The following is a 22,672-nucleotide window of genomic DNA, read 5'->3' on the forward strand; positions in this document are numbered from 1 at the left end:
TTCTCTATCCGGAGCTGCAGCAGAGCAAACCCAGTCCTCAGCTTGGGGAAATTAGTGCTGCTCCTCTGCAGTCAATGGATTGATAAGTCAATGGAAATAGAGTGTACATTTTTAATGGCAAGAGTAATTAACCACTGGAACAATTCAGTAAGGGTCCTCATGGATTCTTCATCATTCGCAATTGTAAAATCAAGATTAGATGTTTTTCTAAAAGATCTGCTGTAGGAATTACTGTGGGGCAGGTCTCTGGCCTGTATTGTACAGGAGGTCAGACTAGATGATCACAGTGGTCCCTGCTGACCTGGGAATCTATGAATCTATGTATGTTAATTTACCCAGCCGAGGATCTGGTCCCACACATCCAGCCTGCAAACAGGAGTTACACTGTGTAGAGGGAATGGGGCACTTTGCACCAATGGTATTTCCACACAATTGTCCCCAGCACGTTTGACAATTGCTGGACATGAAGAGTGGGACTGTGCCATGCATCTTCTTGTGTCTTCCCTTATGAGTCAGTGTGTTGTGAAATGTTTGTCACTCAGTTGAAAATCAGTGCTGAGAAGGTTTTAATGAAAGCCAGTAAAGCAGTCACACTGGCAGCGAACACGTCCACCTTGAGAGGCTAATGTGGTTGTGGGGGCAGGAAGAAAGATTTAGCACTCACTACAGACTGCTCCCTTTAGGAGAACCAGCTCCTGGCTGTGGTTGTGACTGCTGTTTACACAAGTCCCATGCTGGGAAAAGTCTCCTTGTGCACCTAGGTATCTTCAAATGATCAAAGAGCTGGAGGACACAGCAGGTCAGGGTGTCATGTGGTGATGCCTTCTGAACTGGCTGAGCCTGGCTTCTGCACTTTGTGATCTCACCTCTCTCTGATGCAGGGAGAGTGCAACCCAGCTGGAGACAGGGCTTGGGAGGGAAGTAGGCATTGCTCAGATCTCTGGAATGCTGTCTGCCAGGAACATTGGTCTGCAGGAATGAAAAAGAGAACTGGCCAGAGCGGAGAAACAAACGGCAAGCCCCATTCTCTAGGCGTGTCCATCCCAGATTCATGGGCAGCATGAAAGGGGCCTTGGAGACTCCTCCCACACCCCGCTTATTGCAGGTGACTCTATAAGCTACTGGGACTACAGGCTTTACATGGAAAGTACAGGCAAGCTGGATAATGTTTCCCAGATCTGCCTTTTCTTCACTGTCCTGATGCACCCCCAGCCTTGGCCAGTTCTTACTTTTGTTACTCTACCCTGCTGTCAGGGCTGACACATGACAATGCTCCTGAGAGGAATCATTGAGTCTCATTAGCTGTCCCATGTTGGATGCGTGTGTCACCCTTCGGTTCTTTAGAGGACCTTCATTTCACGCCCTTTGTTAAAATATGCATGTTCTGTTCATTCAAATTAACCATTTTAATGTAGAGCTGGCACAGGGAGGATCTGTATTGCTCTGGAACTCCGATCAGGAGGAGGGCTTGTACGCACCCCTACCAACATGTGGTCTTCGTCCCAAAGAACAAGTGCCCCACGTAGGTAGAAGAGAGGGATACAGTCAGCTGCCTGAAAACTGGATGTACAGAGATACGAGGGCCAATGTCTTTGCTTTCCAAAGAAATGTAATTCCAGCAGCTGAACTGCATGCGTTGCCTCCCCCAGAATTCAGAACAGTGGAATTGGTCTGAACTGAGTCTAGCGGGGGGAGAAGAGGTGTTCAGGATGTCACGAGTGCCTCATTTCCATGCTTTGAAGAGCAGAATCAGCAGAATGGTGCTAAAAATATGACTCTTGGTGTCTCTGGTGCATGGTTTGCCTTTAGTGAGGTGCTGAGAGTTCGGCTGGGATTTCTGTGTGTTTCCACACAAGGCTAGATAGGGGTTAAACTGAGCAGGGGCCATTTTTGTTTTCTTACTGGGAGCACCATAGCTGAAATCAGCTTCATTAGCACTCTTCAGTGGCTGAATGCACCTCAAAGCCTCTGCAGTATGGGCTGTCACCTGGAAAGGCTCCTTGTAGCAGCGCTCTCCTCCACCTTCCACATCCTGCATCTTTACACAAAGGCCATTTTGCTTCAGCCTTTTCTACCGCATACATTTTGAGAACATGGGACGCTGACAAAACTGTTTCCATAGCAACTTGCACTTTAAGGACGTCAGCAGGAAAATTTGCATTGGGGAAAAAAAATCTCCTACTCATTTGTTCTGAATGAGCACAGTGGTGGGCTGGGACAATATTCTAGAAATGACTGATGTAAAAATATCTATTGGTGTTTTTTCTCTGCAGTGCTCACGCTGCTCTCTCTCCTTTGGCTCGTATACCATGGGGATGCTGATGGCATCTGTCCCATGCATTTAGAAGAGCAGGGCTCTGCACTCTCCTGCGTTCACATTTTTCTTTTAATTTATTGCTGCTGAAAGGTGCCAACTGGACAGCTGCAGAAAGCAAAGTCCTGGGGATTCATAGAACAAGCTGTGACTAACCCTCCCATCCATCTGTCTTGCCCCTGACCTGGAGAGACAGCTCCTGGGTGAAAGGATAGTCTGGGTTCCAGTCCCATTCAGTCCCTGGTCTCTAAGCTGAGACTGCTGCCACTGAATAATTGTCAGGTGAAGTATGAACCCAGCACAAACTATTGGAGGTCCACTTCTCCTTTGGCAGGAGGCTAGTGGTGGCCCAGAGAACCTCCCCTGCCCAAACAAGTCAGCTGAGTTTAAGGGCACCCCAAGATGTCCTCTAACTGGCCAACCCTGGAATCCTAAGAGTGGTCCTGGGCAAACATTAGGGGAAGGGGATTGTTTCACAGGCTCACACCAAAATGCTATGGCACCTGGGGAGCCCTGCATCCATGGCCAATGACTCCATTCTCCAGCAGGCTTTCCAGTCAACCTCCAGCAGTTCGCTAATTCACAGAGGGCAACGTTCCCCCATGCAGAGGGCCAGTGCAAAGCCTAGGCACCAGGTCAGCCTCCCTTAAGCCTCTCTGGCTAAGAGGTGTATAGGCCTAAGGCTGGTCCTCTGCACTGGGTTGAATTTCAGCCCTGGACCCTGAGCCTGCTCACCACATGCACTCACAAAATCATTCTCTCTGGCCTCCATTCACCCATTTCTTTAAAGGGAGCCCAAAATATGTGTTGTTCAAAGGCATTGCAGACCTAAACTCCCTTCAGCTGCTTGGAGAATCCAGAGACCTTTACCCACAGGAAGCCTAGCGCAGCTGTGTCCTGCCAAGGGGATAGGAATACTCAGAGCACAAAATGTGCCATAAAAAAGCAGCCAAGGATTCCCAGATGAATACAGAATTAAATGGGTTTCCACAAGACAACATCACTCTGCTTTCTACTGTGGCTGTGTGAGGGTTTAACCCTTAACTTGCCTAGGAGTCTTGAGTGCACATGGCCTTATCTCCCCATTCCTCTCTGCTCTTAGCAAGTACACCAGTGCTCCCTCCTCACCATAAAAGATCTGACCTCTTTCCCAATCCCTTATGCTCCTGCTGGTTCCCTCCCTCCCTCACCCCATGCACATGTACTCATGGGCAACACGGCTCCCACATGTTGGTTCCTCACCTAGTAGTCACATTGAGAGTCAGCAGGAAGGATTCAGGTGGCATGGGAATGACATGCTAGGGATCAGGGAGGGTTTCCAAAGCTGGCCCAGGGCAGAATAACCTCCAGACATGAGCCCCAGTTCACTCCACCTCCAGAAACTCTCCCCAATCCTCAGGCTGCTACTTTGTGCCTGCAAAATCCTAAAAACAACCCAACCAATTTCCAGGTGCCACCTCCCAGTACCTGGCCCCTGGCCGTGTTTCTGCGAGTCACGCCATGGGGATGGCCTGTTTATTTGCAAAGCCCCACACTGTGCTCTGGATAGGCACTTTCTTAGCTTGGTATCCTAAGTCTATTTGCTGCCCTGTGTTCTCTGGAGCAATGCAAGGTGTTTAACATAGTGTGGGGAGGGAGGTCAGCACACCTTCTGGAAGCCAAGACACATCCATTGCTAATCCACTGTGATGATCACATTCCTTTAGCTCTTCTGCCAGACTCACCCAGAGCCAGAAAACTTAGATGAGCAACCCACTAATAGACACAAGTACCGGAGAGATCCCAGTCTCTAGAAACACTGCTCTCAAAGATTTCCCATACACACCAAGGCCCACTTTAATTCCCAGTAAGAACAATTTTAGGACAGAAAGAGTTGCAAGGATCCATCTATCGATCAATGTATCTATCCCCATACACACCAGCTATCTATTGATTGCGCTGTCTATCCCAATACACATGAGCTATCTATCCATCATATCCCCTTACACACCAGCTATATATCAATCCATCTATCCCCCTACAGACCAGCTATCTAACTATCCTCTTTCTTTTTCTTCCTTCCTTTCTCCATACACACCAGCTGTTGATCAATCTATCTCCATACACACCAACTATCTATTGATTGATCGATCTATCGCCATACCCACTAGTTATCATCTCTCTATCTCCATACACCATCTATCTATCTATCTATCTATCTATCTATCTATCTATCTATCTATCTATCTATCTATCTATCTATCTCCATACACACCAGCTCTCTGTCTATTCTGGTGACCTCATCATGAGCTCTCCCGTCTAAAGTGGGCACCAGCTCCTCGTGCTGGGACTGGCAGCGGGGGTTGCAGGCGGCCCGAGGAGCTGAGCCGGGGGAGAGGTGCTGTGGGCTGGTGCCGGGGGCGGGGGTATCTGGGAGCACAGCAGGAGCCCAGGACAGGGGAGAAAGCCGGACCGGCTCCTGGCAGCCAGCCCTCGGGGACAGGGCGGCGTGTCCCGCCGCGGGGGCCGGGGCCGTGCCCTGCGCACAGCAGCTGGCAGGCGGCGAGCGGCGGGCTGGGCGGAGGGGCCGGGCGCAGCAGCCCTTCCCCAGCCCCGGGGCCGGCGAGGGGCGGGCAGCAGCGGAGGCTCCGCAGTGCTGCGCTGTGACGCGTCAGCGGCGGGACCCGCTGGGCTCCGTGGGCAGCGCTCTGCGGCGGGAGGCTGGTGGCGCACGGGAGCAGCGCAGACCCCTGCCCCGGGGAGGGCGGCGCAGGAGGGTCCGCGCCCCGCCGCCCTGCCCCATAGCGCGCCCCTGTGCGCCGCGGCCGGGACGCCGGCGCCTGCAGCCGCCGCCCGAGGTGCCGGGGCGCGGGGCAGAGCCAGAGCGGGACGCGGAGCCGGGCGCGCCGGGACTTCAGCACCTCGGAGAGCGCCGTGCGCCCGGGCCGGCTCCGGCCGGGGCTGGCGCCGCGCTGCCCGAGGGCTCGGCGGGCGGCCGGATGGGGCGAGCCCCGAGGCTGGGCGCGGCGGGGAGCGGCGAAGCCTCTTGCCCCTGGGGCGGCGTCCGGGGCGCCTGAGCGGGCCGGGCAGGGGCGCCCTGGCCCCGCGCTGAGCCGAGTCCCCGGCCCATGAGCACCATGCGCCTGCTGCTGCTCGCCGTGCTCGTCTCCTTCTCCTTCGCCCGCGCCGGCTGCGACCCCAAGATCGTCAACATCGGCGCGGTGCTGAGCACCAAGAAGCACGAGCAGATCTTCCGCGAGGCGGTGAACCAGGCCAACAAGCGCCACGGCACGTGGAAGATCCAGCTGAACGCCACCTCGGTCACCCACAAGCCCAACGCCATCCAGATGGCCCTGTCCGTCTGCGAGGACCTCATCTCCAGCCAGGTACCCGGGGCCGGCCCGCGGGAGCCCCGCCAGCATCGCCTCGGGCACCCCTGGCCGCTCATCCAGCCACTCACCCGGCCAGCGCCCAGCCCCTCGTCCTCGCCCATCGCTGCAGCCCCACTCCTTCCAGCCATCTCCCCCCACAGCCCCCATCTGCTCCTCGCTCCAGCCATCTCCCCCTGCAACCCCCCATCCGCTCCCCCGTCCAGCCATCTCCCCCCGCACCCTCCATCTGCTCCCCCCTCCAGCCATCTCCCCCCGCACCCTCCATCTGCTCCCCCTTCCAGCCATCTCCCCCCACAGCCCCCATCTGCTCCTCACTCCAGCCATCTCCCCCTGCAACCCCCCATCCGCTCCCCCTTCCAGCCATCTCCCCCCGCACCCTCCATCTGCTCCCCCCTCCAGCCACCTCCCCCCGCACCCTCCATCTGCTCCCCCCTCCAGCTATCTCCCCCCCGCACCTTCCATCTGCTCCCCCCTCCAGCCATCTCCCCCTGCACCCCCCATCCACTCCCCCCTCCAGCTATCTCCCCCTGCAACCCCCCATCTGCTCCCCCCTCCAGCCATCTCCCCCCGTGCCCTCCATCCACTCCCCCCTCCAGCTATCTCCCCCTGCAGCCCCCATCCACTCCCCCTTCCAACCATCTCCCCCCACACCCTTCATCCACTCCCACAGCCCCCCATCCGCTCCCCCGTCCAGTGCTCAGCCCCTTGCCCTCACCCATCACTGCAGCCCACCTCCCCTTCCCCCCTCCAGCCATCTCCCCCTGCAGCCCCCCCTCTGCTCCCCCAGCTAGCGCTCAGTCCCTCGTCCTCAGCCATCACTGCAGCCCATCTCCCCCTCCTCCCTCCAGACATCTCCCCACACAGCCCCCCATCCGCTCCCCCAGCCAGCTCATTGCCAGTGCCTTAATTCACTGATCAGGGCAAGGACAGGCCACGGAGCACCAGGAGTTCATCCCATAGCCCAAGCAAATCATGTGTTAACACAGACAGCCAGACCTTGCATTCTCTCAGATTCATGGGGGATTGGGACGGGGGGTTATACCTGCATATTAAGGTTGGTGGTGGACCTGTTGGGAAGGGTTGATGTCTGTGTGCGTGATGTATGGTGTGTGCTTGTGTATATGCGTACAGTCTATGTGTGTGTTTGTATGTTGGCATGCGTGTGGACTGTGTGTGTGTTTGCGAGCCTTTGTGAGTGTGTGTTTGTATGTCTCCGTGTGTACAGTGTATGCCTGTGTTTGTTTTCTTTGTGTGTGTACAGTGTGTGGGGGGGTGTTTGTATGTCTCTCTGTGTGTACAGTGTGTGGGGGGGTGTTTGCTCATCTCTCTGTGTGTGCAGTGTGTTTGTTTGTATGTTTCTGTGTGTGTCCAGGGTGGGTATGGGTGTTTGCTCATCTCTCTGGGTGTGCAGTGTGTTTGAATGTCTGTGTGTGTCCAGGGTGTGTGTTTGTAGGCCTGTGGGTACAATGTGTGTATGTAAGTGCAGTCAGTTCATACCAATAGATAAATCTCGAACATTCTGAATAATTCAGATGCTTTTTACCATCCTTTATGGAAAACCTCGGAGGTAGGTAACTTAAACACCAGCTAGAGTTGTCTATATTTTTCCCATCTTCTATGGAGAGGCTTAATAGTCTTTCTTGCTGTGGGTGGATTTTCTATATACAGATATATATTCAGGCAAAGTTTTACTTAAAGAGAAATACACACAAAACATTTTCCATCTGGGTCTTCAGAAATGAAAACATGAATATTTTTGGCAAATAAATACGAGTACAGCCCCACGAATAATGAAATGGTGCTGAGATGGGAGAGGATACTATGAGAATTTCATATGTAAACTGAATAATGCCCCAGCCCTTTATTTTTGTTACCAGCATGAATATTCTTCTGGATGCATCCATGGATAACAGTTTGACCCATCTTTTGGCTTTATTTTCAAATGCAAACACTGAGTGTGACCTTTGTCGCCATTAAATCAAAGGAAACATAGCATATAAGTAAAGTATTTGCACCATGTTGGGGGAGAAATGAATCACTGCAGGGCTTGGGGGGGTGGGGTGGAGGCCCTGTGTTTGCTTGATTTTTAAATATGGTGCTTCTAATGGTGCTCCAGCAATCTGTGCCTGGTGTTGTCATGTCTGAGATTGTGTGAAACCCAAACCGGGCCCAAGCACAGGCAGGGACAGCTGCTCTCCATGTCCAAGCGGAGCCTCAGTGCTCATACATGGCTCTGGGTGGCCTCATTTTGTGTGACATGATCTCCCCTCCCCCACCCGCTGCTGCCTCGCTGAATTCCAATGAAGCTTTATCTGACTGCATTGCAGCTTTTTATATAAGAGCATTTCGACCCGCTCACACATGGTCCTCACATGCACATACACACATGCACATTTCAACACACCCTGCTCCCATGCCTGGTATTAAAGCTACAGGATTTTTTCAAATATCGGAGCCTCCTAAATAATACATTAAACAAACCAATTCTCAGCACACACAGGACCTGCATCACTGCAGAGCAGGAGTGCTTTAAGCTGTTTGCCTGGCACTATAAACCTTCAGCGTTAAGAAAGCATTTAACTAAATACTACACCTCAGGCCTTTAAAACATCTCTCTGCCAAACACACACAGGCACAAACTGGCAACACTCATCGAATCATAGAAATGTCAGGCTGGAAGGGACCTTGAGGGGTCGTCTAGTCCAGCCCTCTGTGCTGAGTCAGGACCAAGTAAACCTAGACCATCCCAGATGTGTTTGTCCAACCTGTTCTTAACCCCCACAAGGGGATTCCACAACCTCCCTTGGAAGTTTATTCCAGAGTTTACCTGCCCTTAGAGTTAGAAAGTTTCTACATATGCGCATTCACACACCACTATGCTTTCTTGCTTAACTCCCCTTCCTCCCCACACTGGAAATCTACACAGAGAGGCTGGCTTTCGGAAGCTGGCTGAATCTGTCACACCCTCTGGGGCTCCATGTTGTTCACACTTGACTCAAACCGAGAGCTGAGCAAATAAAGGATTTTTCCATTCTTCGCCTCCCCTCCCCCCCCACTCTTGTGAATCCCACTCGTCTTCCAAAGGCCAGGCAGGGCTATCTGACATGGCAAATGCCAATGCCTCATCCAGCCTAGCCTCCCTGGCAGTGATGCCTTGATTACTCCCGCTACTGCCGCATAATGCAGGGACAGAGGGATCTGTGCTTATATTTAGGGAATTTAGTAGGAGGCTGTTTATTTGTCTCTAGTTTGAAACTGAGCAGATTAAGGATTTAACCTCCAGAACATCAGTTACTGAGATTTTCTTTATTATTTGCTGAATACAGGGCATGGAATTCCCCTTCTGCAACTGTCACTTGGTTTCTAAGTGTTGCAAAAGAGAAGCACCCTATTGCTTGTCCATAACTGAAGGGGCTGGGGAAGAGGGTCTGCACATTTCTCTCTTAATTTACAAAGGAAGCTTAGTATAGCTGGTAATAACATAAAAATAAATAAAGCTCCTCCCAGCCTGCAAGGCTCTGAGCCCTGCACAGACTGTGGAGACATCCGTAGTGACACCGTAGTTAAGGCTGCATTGAGATTGGCTGTTAAAGCAAAACTAAGACCCCTTTAGCACAATAACTCTGCAGGACACAATTACATTTGCTATCTATTTTTTAAAGTAAAATATGTTCTAACTTCTGCAAAGGACATTTTTTTGAATGCTCATTTTTGCAGTGTTGTTCTGTTTTCTTCACATTTTGGGGGGTTCTTGGGTTCTCTGCCTAAACAACCCACAGTCTTCACAACAGTCAGACTTTTCACACACATGTGTACACAAATGCACATGCACCCCTATACTCCTGCACGGACATTTGTATACATATACACACACCCATACATACACACAAACACATATGCATGCAGAGAGGTACTATCCTGGACATTTTAAACTTTTGAAATTAAGCATAGGTACTCCCAGGGCTGTCTCTGGTGGATTTGCAGAGGGATGGGGGAGAGGTGGGGAGAGGGATGCAATGAAAGAAGCAGAGGGAAGACTAGCTAATCTTTTTGGTTCAAATAGTAATTGGATATGGCCCAATTTTCCAAACAAATGCTATGCAAATGTCTGGAGGCCAAGGAAAGTCAGAGAAATGTACAGAAGATGTATTCAAAAGAAGCAAGGAGAAACCAGCAGGAAGGATAATGTTCATGCACCATTGGATTGCACCAAGAGCAATTTACATAGCTTCATCTCTGAAAAAGGTACTTCCTTCCATAGCTATTTGTGCAGCTAGCTCATTAGAACAGCAAAGGGGCTGTTTCCATGTGTCCTAATCAGGCAAAGGGCATAGTTTTGAGGGTAATTTAGAATGCAAGTAGGGATTTGAAGTTCTTTAAAATATCTATCTATCTATCTATCTATCTATCTATCTATCTATCTATCTATCTATCTATCTATCTATCCAGTTCCTGAAATCCAACCACCAGATAGGGATCAAATCAGCGGACAAACGGGGTGCCATTGTTATCCTCGGCCATGATGACTACATCAGTGAGGCCAACCAACAATTCTCTGGCACCACCTACTACAAAGAACTCAAAGACGACTCTCACACCATAATTCACACAGAAATTTAAGAATATAATCAAATCCTTCCCTAAACAACTCCAAGAGCAATTCTATAACCTCGTCCCCCATGAAGCCACCCCAGGGACCTTCTACGTGTTTCCCAAGACATACAAACAAGGGAACCCAGGCAGGCCCATCATACTTGACCTCAGCACTCTTACTGAAGAAATATCAGGACTCATAGAAACTGTCCTCAGATTCACCATACAAAGGGCCAGTTTACTTCAGGTCACAACCAATTTCATTAAGAAACTCCACAACATTAACAACCGCCCTCAGAACAGCATCCTTGCCACCATGGATGTTACCTCCGTTTACACCAACATGCCTCATGTGATGGCATAGCTGCCTGCCTTAAATATCTACAGAATTACAGACAACACTCCACCATCCACCACATCCACCAGAAACACACTGGCAAACTCATCCATTACATCCTCACCCATAGCAACTTTACATTCAACAACACTTTTTCCAGACCATGAGAACAGCCATGGGTACAAGAATGGCTCCCCAACATGTCAACTTCTTCATGGCCCACCTTGAGGAAGAATTTTTGGAAAAATGCAGCACTAAACCAAGGGTATACCTGAGATACATCAATGATACATCAATACACAAACTAAAAACTATTTCCCCATGCTAATTTTCCCCCCACTGGTACTCACACATTCTTGTCAACTGTTTGAAATGGGCCACCCTGATTATCACTACAAATGTTTTTTTTCTCCCGCTAATAATAGCCCACCTTAATCAACTAGTCTCATTAGAGTGGGTATGGCAACCCCCATTTTTTCATGTTCTATGTATATATATATCTTCCTATTGTATTTTCCACTGCATGCATCTGATGAAGTGGGCTTTAGCCCATGAAAGCTTATGCTCAAATAAATTTGTTAGTCTCTAAGGTGCCACAAGTCCTCCTCGTTCTTTTTGCTGATACAGACTAACACGACTACCACTCTGAAATCAATTATATAGTCATCCTCAGGACAGATGACGTAAACTCCCTCATAAATCTCCACCACAACTTCAACAACCACCACCCATCCATCAAACTCTCTCTAGAACACTCCTACACCAGCGTCAACTTCCTAGACGCCATGGTCAGCTTCAACAATGAAACCCTACAGACAATTATATTCCAGAAACTGATCACCACACCTACCATCACCACCTCAAACACACCAAGAAATCTGTTCTCTACAGCCAGGAACTCAGGTACACAGAATATGCTCTGAGGAGAAAGTCTGGGATAGACATCTTAAAACACTTAAAACCACCTTTGCCAAACAAGGACTCTCCACTAGAGAAGTAGATCACATCATGGAAGGGGCCACCCAAATATTCCAAGAGAGCCTGCTTTAATACAGAGAAGAAGAAAAACCTCCATCAACTGCACACCCCTAGTTGTCACCTATCGCCCCACACTGGAACCCATCTGCGGTATCATCAAACAACTAAAACCCATACTTGATGGGGACCCCCATCCTGAACAAAATCTTTCCTGAACCCCTTCTTCTGGCCTTCAAAAAATGCCCCATCCTCACCAAGCTCATCATCAGAAGCAAGCTCCCTGCATGCCAGGACAGACCAACTCAAAGCATCACCAGACCCTGCCAGAACAACACATGCAAAACCTGCAGCCATATCTCCACTGCTACAATGATCCACACCTCCCACAAGACACCTTTCAAGAACCATGAGTCCTACACATGCCTATCACATGTGGTGTACTTCATCCAGGGCATCAAATGCACCAACAACAACTGTGAGGGTGAAACCAGACAATCACGGCGCTCTCGAATGAACTCACACAGAATAATGATAAGACACAAAAACACCCTGTCACTCCTGGGTGAGCACTTTTCACAGAGCGATCCCTCCATATCTGACCTTTCAGACCTCATCCTCAAAGGAAACCCTGAACAACACCTTCAAAAGAGGAGCCTGAGAGCTTAAGTTCATGACTTTGCTAGACACTGAGCTATATCTACACTACAACTTATGTCAGCAAAACTTATGTCGATCGGGGTGTGACTATTGCATCCCCCTGAGTGACATAAGTTACACCGACATAAGAGTTTGTGTGCATGGCACCATGTCGGCAGGAGAGCTTCTCCCGCCACAGAGCTCATGCCGCTTATGGAGGTGGGGGTTTGTGCAAACAAGAGAGCTGTCTCCTGTCGGCATCGAGTGCCATCACCAATGTGCTGCATCGGCAGAGCTTACGGCTGGGCTGCAGCAGTGTGTCTACAGAAACATGGGCTCCATAGTGATGCTAGTTTTATGTCTCATTACAACAGTATGTAACCCCCCAACCCTCCTCTGTCCTATGACTACAGCGGTGATAACTGTTCACTTCTTCTTGAATAGTCTCTTGCAACATGTGTTATTAACTCCTTATGCTTAACAATCTGTTTCAGCTCATATTTAGGTGTGACACACTGATTACCTTCCCCAGACACGAAGAAGAGCTCTGTGTAGCTTGAAGTCTTGTCTCTCTCACCCATCTTCTATCTATCTATCTATCTATCTATCTATCTATCTATCTATCTATCTATCTATCTATCTATCTATCTATCTATCTAATCACCATGATATCTAAACATCAATTGAAAAGATGGAATTTCTTAATCTTGCCACATGAGACAGGCATAAATAGTATGCAGTACTGCAAGACTAGTATCACGGGGTAGCCATGTTAGTCTGTAGCCACAAAAAGTCTGGTGGCACCTGAAAGACTAACAGATTTATTTGGGCATAAGCTTTCGAGGGTAAAAAACCCACTTCTTTAGATGCATGGAGTGAAAATTACAGATACAGGCATAAATATACTGGCACATGAAGAAAAGGGAGTTAGTTACCTTACAAGTGGAGAACCAGTGTATACTGTAGGACAGTATATCTTGTGCACTGACAGCATTGTTTCATCATTTGCTTGATCACATGTGTTGGCAGGTAATTTCACACCTGTGTAGAGGGCTAGCAAAAGGCCTATGCACCTCTTAATTCTCATTTAAGCTCTATTTGGGGTTGTAGTGGGGCTTAAGAGGTGTGTTCTCCTGGTCTGGCCCTCTGCACCCAGGTTGCCCTGAGACAACTTTTGTGCATTTTAAACAATGGAGATTTTTTGACTTGTGAATATCCAATAAGAGTGTGCTGCATTCCCAGCCCTGTGCTGAATGACACTGTCCAGTGATGCATTTTAATAACTGTTAATATAGCTTCATAGTCAACTTGTCATGATGTGATCCAGTGATATTCCTCACCCTCTAGAAATGCCAGTGCTGTGGGTTATTCAGACCAGCATACCAAGAATGGGCAGTATTCACTTATGGGTGGGTTATGCCTTGGCATGGGGTACCTTCAGCAGCTTTAATTTTCTTATTCTTTGACCTTAAGCATGAGCAGAATTTCAGTGTGTCAGAGAAGAATTTTGGAAATAAAATTTTGCAAAATGGCCATTTTATGTTAGCAGCTGCCATGAATAATGTGCAGCATCTTCCAAGGGGTTGAATCTGCTGAGGTCATGTGGCCAGGCTTTGGTGGGGTTGGATCCCACAGATCAGGCTCCAGCCCAAGCCCAAATGTCTACACTGCAATGTTATAGCCCCACGACCCGAGCCCCACAAGCCAGTGTCAGCTGCATAGGCCCCACAGCCCCGGAGCACCAACGGAAAAAAAACAGTGGGTGCTCAGCACCCACCGGCAGCCCCCACAATCAGCTCCTCTCCCTCCCTCCCAGCACCTCCTGCCTGCCACGATCAGGTATTCAGCAGCATGCAGGAGGTGCTGGGCGGTAGCGGAGGAGCAAGCATGGGGTATGCTCAGGGGAGGGGTTCAGAACAGGGCGGGGCAGGAAGAGGCGAGGCAGAGGTGGGGACTTGGGGGAAGGGGGGCAGAGCTTGGGATGGAGTGGGGATCGAGCACCCACTGGCAACTCATAACAACGGCACCAATGGTCAGCTGTCACAGACCAGCCACTGGTTTCTTGCAGTGCAGACATACCCTGAGATATCCCAGTGCTTGAACTGCCCAGCATGAGCAGCTGCCAGCCTCTCCATCCCTCTGACTCCTCCCTGGCCCTTCCCAACTATGTCAAAGGGATGCGTCCTTCACCGTTTCCTCCTTGGTCTGTGCTACTTTCCGCTCTGTCAGTCGCTCCCTCCCGCTCTGCTTTTCCCCGTCTCCTGGTGCTAGACCATTTGCAATGCTAGCTGCTCTCAGCTCCCACTGCAGCTGGCTGGAGTTGAGGAAGCGCTGCCCTTTGCAGGATTACGCCCTCTGGTCCACAACCTTGCCCTGTCGTGAACCTTGTCCAGCCTGCCTCAGCTTCACAGCTGCTCATTCTCCCCTCTATGCCACGCGGTTCTGCCTTTACTCCCTCCTCTTTCTATCTCTCTCGGTGACAGCTCCCCTTGGAGCTCACATGGCTGATTCCTAAGTCTCCTCCTCCCCGCCACCCATTCTTCCCCATCCAGCTGCCTCGCTGACATCTCCTTGCCATCATCTCCAGCTCTTTACATCCGAGCTGCTCCTCTTGTCTTCCCTCCCTCCCACTCCTCTACCATCCTCATTTCTCTAACCCCATTAACAATTCCATTGTCCCTCCTGACTCCCGGACTTTAATCCGGCTCTCCTCTTCCCTCGGCATCTCCCCCAGCATCCTGTCTCCCCTATGTCCTGTTGCTGTGCCCTCTTTAATGCAGCCCCAGCACTTCCTTCCCAAACTCTTTTCCTGCTAGGACCCTTGTGCACGTCTTGATGGCCTTTTGCCTTGACCATTGCCACTCTAGACTGTTCTCCTGCTTCTCCTATCAGCCTGCTAATGTCATGTCCCTCACCCAGCTCCAGCCAGCAAACCCTCTGCCTTAGATCCCTCCCCTGGCTACACTCAGCGTCAATTCCTCACTCTCACCTGTTAGCCCTACAACCCCATCTCTGCTTTCCTTCCCCAGCTCAGACCCTGTGCTCCTCTCAATACTCTTCTCTCTTCCTTCCACTCCCAGTTATTCCCCTTCTAACATGCTGTCCCTGAGAGTCTCCCTGTTTCCGGCAAGTGCACTTACCTTCCTTAAACCCCATCTCAAAACCTATTTCTTCCAGGCAGAAGGAGATCAAAGTTGGCTTGGGTATGTCTACACATGCTGCAGTCACAGCTCTGATTGCAGTGTAGGCAGACCCTCAGACTGTAAATCAGAGGTCCCCAATCTGTGGGGTACGCCCCCCTAGGGAGGAAGGGAGGAACGTTTTGGGGGATGCAGCTGGGGCCCAGGCCAGCCCCTACGGAGGGCGGGGAGGGAGTGCCACCCAGCTCCGCTCCTGGCCCTGGCCCCAGCTGCCAGCTCCACACCCAGGGTCCCAGCTGCCAGCCCCAAGTCTGGTGATCTGGCTGCCAGCCTAAGTCCTGGGGCTCTGCTCCCGGCCGCAGCTGCCGGCCCCGCTCCTGGGGCATTGGCTGCCGGCCTTCGCCAGACTCCCACCCCCACCTCCAGAAATGGCCCCAGCCTCGGCTCCCTTACCACTGGACAGTCCCCCTCACCCAGAGCCATGGCCCCACTTCTGGCTCTGGCTCTGGGGAGCAGGTGGGTGCAGACAGGGGTAAGAAGGGCACGAGGTAAAAAGTTTGGGGACCACTGCTGAAAATGCTTTGGGGCTAGATCTTCAGCTGGTGCAAACTGGTCTCACTCCACTGACTTCCATGTAGTTACACTCATTTACACCAGCTGGGGAGCTGACCTACTGTTTGTCAAGTGCCAGGTACATTTATGGGGCTGTAGAAGTGATTTTCATATGAAATGATATTGTCATGTTGGCCATCACATCAACCCTGCTTTGCTGAGAGAAAAGAAAGTAGCTAAGACATATTTATATCCATGTTTCTTCATGTCCTTACCTGAGTGAGTCTCCCATGCGCCTCCCCTCCCTTCCCCTTGGGTTTTGATGTGTGTGCATGCTTAGCAGGCAGCTGGCTGATTTGTTCTGTGTTGTGACTCTCTCTCCCTCTCTCTGTCTGTCTCTCGCTCTCTCTCTCTCTCACGGAATCCCAGCTGACCACTTTGTTTGTAATAGTCCTCAGAGGGGAATTAGAGTTGAGTATTAAATGTGTGGTTAAATAAATCTCATTACATAGTGTGACTGTAAGAGAGATGTTTCTCTTTAATCTGTAATCCATGAGAGTTATTAGTTTAGCTTGCCAAGCATTGCATTTCCATTAAGATGAAACCCCAAACAGACCCATCTCTTCCTAATGGCGACGGCTTCAGTCTAAGGGAAGAAGCAGCCTTTTCATACATGCCTTCCTTCATCTACAGAACCACATCATGACATGTGTTGCTTATGTATTCTTTTATTATTTATATCTCCTGTTGTTTGAATGCCGTGACCATGTTAGCACTTGGCTACTTAATGTACAGAAAAGAAAAGGAAATTCACATTTCATGATCATTCTGCTCCTATGAAATAATGTTTGTATCATGTATCCTGTGTCCTACAGGTCTATGCAATATTAGTTAGTCACCCACCTGCTCCAAATGATCACCTAACACCAACACCTGTATCATACACAGCTGGCTTCTACAGGATTCCTGTCATTGGTCTGACAACACGCATGTCTATATATTCTGATAAGGTAACTGATGCATGTTTCCTAGTATGTATCTCATACATGTGGTATAAATGAAGAACATCCATCAGAAGTGACTAATGATTTCTGCACTACTTTTTCCAGAATACATCTATCTATCTATCTATCTATCTATCTATCTATCTATCTATCTATCTATCCTCTCCAGACTGATCTGATAACTCTCACTTTTTCTCTCCTACTCTGGCTTTCTCTGAATTCATTGGTTTTGATATCTCACAATGTTGACCTACATATCGCTGGATCATTTCTGCAGTGTTTCTCTGTCAGGCTGCTGGATTCACAGCTCTTTAGCCAAATCAAATGCATGAACTAGCTCCTGAACTGCTGACTAGTGACAGCTGGGAGCCTCCTGGGTGGTCCCTGGATGCTGGAGGAACTGCAGAGATGGAGGAGGACCCTAATACTGTCTATCCATTTGGCAGGAGCTCTTTTGGTCTTCAAGATTGTTTGGTTTTGTTCAGTCTGTGTGTGATTGGAGGTTAACACCAGTTATCCTCTGGTTTGAAATAACACCCAGCCTGCCCAGCGGCCAAGAAATAGCAAGTCAAGTTCCAAACTACAGTTCATGTCCCTGTGAAAATGAAAAGGTCTATTCACTTTGGGGTGAGATTCAACCCTCGGCAGAGGGCCAGGCAAGGACTAGGTGCCGTTCATGTCTGATACACACCCTATTTTGAGGATGTAAGTGTGCCTTGCCTAGGCTTTATGCTGGCCCTCTGCAGAGTGGTGAATTTGATGCATCTGGCCATGTGCAGGGTATGCGGGGAGTATGGTGGGTGGCTCCTTCATCAGACACTCCTCACTTCTGGGCTGACCTTGTACAATGTACTTCTTTTGTAAAAGCAAAGGAGTTCCACAGAGTCCTTGCAGAAGTGCTGTGACATTCTCATTTTATTACAAACCTGAAGCTGGACCCATTTTCAGGTAGAATAGTGCTACATTTATTGAGTAAAAACGAGTCTATTTCAAAGCTCAAAAGAGTCCATATTTCGTATGCTGATGCCTTTTGCATGGAAAACTGTGAATATTCACTGATGCAAATGTCAGTGCAAAAATAGCCATTTCATCCACATTCCAAAGAAAGCCAAATTTCAGTTAGGGAGGAGCAACAGATTCACATGAAATGAAATGAAACAGCAAAAGCTCAGTGCACATCTCTTGCCGCTCACATCTGAAGGCTGGTCCTGAATCTATGGGTAAGGAGTGGATGTTCTCAGCCAGTTCCAACAGGGCATGTGTCCTCAAATAAATCCCAATTCCTCCCCCCAAAAAACCCCCTCCCCCATTATCTCAATTGCTACCTTGTTAGCAACCTCAGCAGAAAAACCAAGGCCAAGACTGATTAATGCTGGAGACTGAAATACCCCAAAGGTGGCTCCTCCAAAAACCAGGTGAGCCCCAGTGACGGAGCTATATTGCCACAACCCATCTTGTAACTGTTCTGTGGACAACCTTAATTCTTCAGAGCACTGGTTAAAGTTTCGTACAGCTGCTATAAGCAGGGTTGCAGTGAAGACCTTTAACACTGATCCAAGAGCATCCGTAGGCATCAGAATCTTGGGTTGTGATCAAATCATGGGGGAGAATTGTCAGCAAGGGGCAGCTGGAGACTTTGGTGCTTATGGCTAATGAGTGCTGAGCATGCAGTACTGTTGAATATGGTGATGGGAGCACCGGTGAGACTTCACTGCTGCCCAGTGTGCTGCCTGTCCGATGCTGTTAGGACAGGAGAAGAGACACAGGTGATGCTGAAAACTGGGAATTGCGTGGACTTCAGAGGAAAGCGCTATCAGAGGCTAGGAAATGAGTGCGATGTTAAGCTGGAGAGGTGACAGGGTACCTGTAATCCATGCCAGCCTCAGGGACATCCCAGACGGGTTAGGAGGGGCGCTGCCAATTAAAAAGGCATTTTAATCACGCAACTGATGCCAGGGATAGAGGGATATTCACTTATACATCAGTCCCAGCAGAGCTAATACTCCCTGCAATGAATGATGTTTACTATAGGCGGCAGGTAGCAGTGACTATAGTTAAGATTACTTGACGCTTCCATTATAAGACCCTGTTTTCAGTTGCTTATAATTTTGCCAACATGAAACTGTTCAGGGTGAAACTTACTAGGTGTCTGTCTCAGGCTAATATTTTTGTTCGTTTGTTTGTTTAAGTTTCAACTTATTTCTTTCTTTCCTCTCTTATCCTGAGTTTTTCCTCTTTTTTCCCTGTCATTTTAAAATATTTTTTTCCAAAAATCACTGGAAAATGAAAGGCAAGCGGGAAAAGGAAAAAGAAAGGAAAGGAAAGGAAAATCAGAAAAATGGTCATGGAAATTATAAAAACAGATCAAAACAATCCTAACATGATTTAAAACTGGCATGAACATTTTTGAAAGAGAACAAATTTTTTTAAAAAAAATGGATTTCCAAAAATGGCCATTTTTCAATTTTAAAAAATGTTCAAACACTTTTGACTAGCTCTAATCAGACCAGTGATTCATCTTGCACAGTGTCCTAGGGAACAGGAGCAGCTAACAGGGGAGTTTTGTGAGGGAGTTTAGAGAGGGAGTGGGAGAGATAGATACACCTGATTAACATTCTCAAAACATAGGCCAATAAACACCCCTCTCCCCAGGCAAACAAACCAGACAAATAAAACCCATAAAAAGAAAGCTGCATGAGTAAAAAGAATGCAGGCAGAAGTCCAGCGCAGAGTGGGGGTCATCCAGTTTATTGCACTGAATGCAGCATGTACGATTACCTGACTTGTCGGTACGTGTCATATGTGTGTGTATTCAGTAAAAGCAAACCATGGCCGCAGAGACCAAGTACAGGAGGGGCACTATATGTGAAAGACAGCATAGAGTCAAATAGAGTACAAATCTTAAATGACTCAAACTCAACCATAGACTCTCTAGAGATAGAAACTCCCTGCTTGAATAATAAGAATGTAGCAGTAGGGATATACTACTGACCACCTGACCAGGATGTGATTGTGAAAGTGATTAGAAAGGCTATAAAAATAGAAAACTCAATAATAATAGGGGATTTCAATTATTGAGTGGGTACATGTCACCTCAGGACAGGATGCAGAGATAAAGTTTCTTGACACTTTCAATGACGGCTTCTTGGAGCAGCTGGTCCTGGAACCCACCAGAGGAGAGGCAATTCTTGATGTAGTCCCAAGTGGAGCACAGGATCTGGTCCAAGAGGTGAATATAGCTGGACCACTTGGTAATAGTGACCATAATATAATTAAATTTAATATCCCTGTGGCGGGGAAAACACTACAGCAGCCCTGAGTCTCATGGGACCCTGGTAGGTTCAGTCCTTCCAACCCTTTCCTTGAGTATTGGGGCACCCTTTTGACAGGAGGTCTTGGCCATTTATTGGATCAGAACAAAGAGCCTGAGTCAGTTTGAACTCCAGCTATTTATACGAAGTCCTTTCTTTGTCCGTTGGTCTCTGGAAAGCCAGTTTGAACCAATATGCACGAGCCTCCCCAGGAGATGGTTCCAACCTGGCTGATTTGCTTTAATCCCCACCCACTGTTCGTGGTTCCTGGAGGAGCAGTGCAGCCCTGCCCCATGGAGTAGGACACAGTCATACAGGAACCATTCATTTAAAGCAGTGGACCCCAGAGATACTGCATGGCATCGCAATATGTGTCCTATCTCCCCCTAGAAAGGTTACATACAATCCTAGCTTATCTGGGGGGAAGTGTATTGATGGACTTTTAATCCTCACATACTGAGTCAGGGTGTGCAGCAAGTTTTCCTCCACCCAGGGTCTTATACATTTTCACAGACTATCAGGCAGTCATAGATTGTGGGAAGACATTCCCCCTCCTTCCTGGCCGGAGCTACCTTTGACGTCTCCTGAGCAGCTGTCATGCATATTTCTTGGGCATTTCCCACCCTTGGGTGCGTGTCATAGATTTCCCTTAATGTCAGTAGGTCTCATCCTTCTCCTTGAGATGGAGGCTGTCTCACCTCCACTCCCCCCAGGGATTTGTCTGCATATACTGGGAAGGTAACATGATTCCTCCTGGATACTGGCCACAGGGATCCCCCCTTCCCTGTCAGCCACCCCATTTGCATGTTGGCTCCACAGTCCCTTGCAGGTCAGCACTAACTGATGGGATCTGATACACCCCTTCTGCTTTCCAAGGAAACCATTTTGTATGTGTCTTTCTGCACCCTGTCGGGGCTAGATCCACTGGATTCCTAGTGGGAGCAGAAGGGGTAGTCATTCATTGACTGGAGAGACACTGGGACTCCTAAGACAATAATTAAGCCCCATGTCATGAAATCCCATCAAATGCTCCCAAGGTGTGAAATCTGTGTTCAAGTTCCTGGTGTGACAGCCTTTGCTGTACGTACAAGACAGATTTCCATGTAGACTCAGGAAGGGTTGGGGTGTTGGCTTAGGGTGTGGTGTTAGATATTCTGTATTCTTTGCTATGGGGAAAGGATATTATGGCTTTAAAAGCAGAAGGGTGAAGCAGAAGGACTTTTGGATAAATAGCCTGTGTTTAAACTGACTCTGGGCCTGCTTTCTGATCCAGCAAAAGGACAGGCCCTTCTTTCCAAGTGGGGGGAGGGCAACCATTGTGGAAGGGTTGGAAGACCTTGACCGACTAAGTCCCATAAGACTGATAGGTGACATTGGTAAGCACTTAACATGTGTGTAGGTTCTTTTATTGTTTTTATATGTTTTCTTTGTGGTGCTTTTACCTTAAGAATAAATGTGCTTGCTTAGAAGAAGTTATTATCTGTCACAATTTACAATCAGAAAAAAGGGCTAAGCACACACTGACTGTTATTGACAATGAATAACAAGGTCAGCTCTGCTTCTTATAGGCCACACATTCGACCTCCCCAGGCACTGGACTAGCCCCAGGAAACAAGAGTGTCTGAAATCAGAGCCTAGAAATCAGAGCCAAAAAAAGGGAATTTCGTATTATAGAGGCCAATTAAAGGTTTGAGACCCAAAGGCCTATATTTCAGGGTCACCAGAAATTCCTGTGTTGCTAGACTTCTGATCCTTGCCCAGTACTTGTGGAACTGATTGGTCAATGAGACATACCTCTGCAAGAATGAGCTGCAAAAGTCTATGTTTAGCCTTTGTTGTTCCTTGCAGAGCATCCACCTGTCCTTCCTGCGCACTGTCCCACCATACTCTCACCAGTCCAATGTCTGGTTTGAGATGATGCGAGTGTACAACTGGAATCACATCATACTAATCGTCAGTGATGACCACGAGGGTCGCGCTGCACAGAAGAAGCTGGAGACACTCCTGGAAGAGAGAGAATCCAAGGTCAGTATCTAAACATTGTCATGTAATTTTGTTAAAGAACAAAAACGAAACTAGAAGTCTCAGACTGTTGTATGTATGTAGATTTCTGTATGTAAAACACCTTTTCTTTCCATTGTAACATGGCTAACATTATGCTTAAAGCATCAACAGTGTCTGACTAGTACCTGACAGAACTTTGTACTTTATTCATTTCACTTGCTTTGCCATGGTCGAAATCTCCTACGTGTAAATCAACTACAAAATGAAGGGAAGAATAACCTGGAGCTCTGCAAATACTTCGCCCGGGCGATTCCCACCCAGGGAGAGAACCAATCGCACAGCTAAGGAAAAGTACCCCTCCCCTTTGACGCTTCCCTAGGGTACAGTGCAAACTTGGCAAAGCTAATTACAAAAAAGAGCCAGAAGAACAGC

General features: G+C 48.7%; 1 protein-coding gene across 11 annotated transcripts in view; it reads left to right on the forward strand.

The window, feature by feature from the left end:
• The first annotated feature begins 5,314 nt into the window (after window positions 1-5,314).
• GRIN1 (glutamate ionotropic receptor NMDA type subunit 1) overlaps window positions 5,315-22,672 on the forward strand; it is a 78,330-nt gene continuing 60,972 nt past the window's right edge. For 6 of the 11 annotated variants that reach the window (XM_084650195.1, XM_084650200.1, XM_084650203.1 and 3 more), the window contains exons 1-3: window positions 5,316-5,679; window positions 16,797-16,931; window positions 22,085-22,261. In XM_084650195.1, the coding sequence (XP_084506321.1) occupies window positions 5,422-5,679; window positions 16,797-16,931; window positions 22,085-22,261 (570 nt within the window). In that variant the 5' untranslated portion in view covers window positions 5,316-5,421. Of the gene's footprint in view, window positions 5,680-16,796; window positions 16,932-22,084; window positions 22,262-22,672 lie in introns of all 11 variants that reach the window. The other 5 variants (XM_084650202.1, XM_084650199.1, XM_084650201.1 and 2 more) reach the window with 3 other exon arrangements.

The sequence above is a fragment of the Lepidochelys olivacea genome (assembly GCF_965140295.1).
Source record: "Lepidochelys olivacea isolate rLepOli2 genome assembly, chromosome: 16".
NCBI classification, from domain to species: domain Eukaryota; kingdom Metazoa; phylum Chordata; order Testudines; family Cheloniidae; genus Lepidochelys; species Lepidochelys olivacea.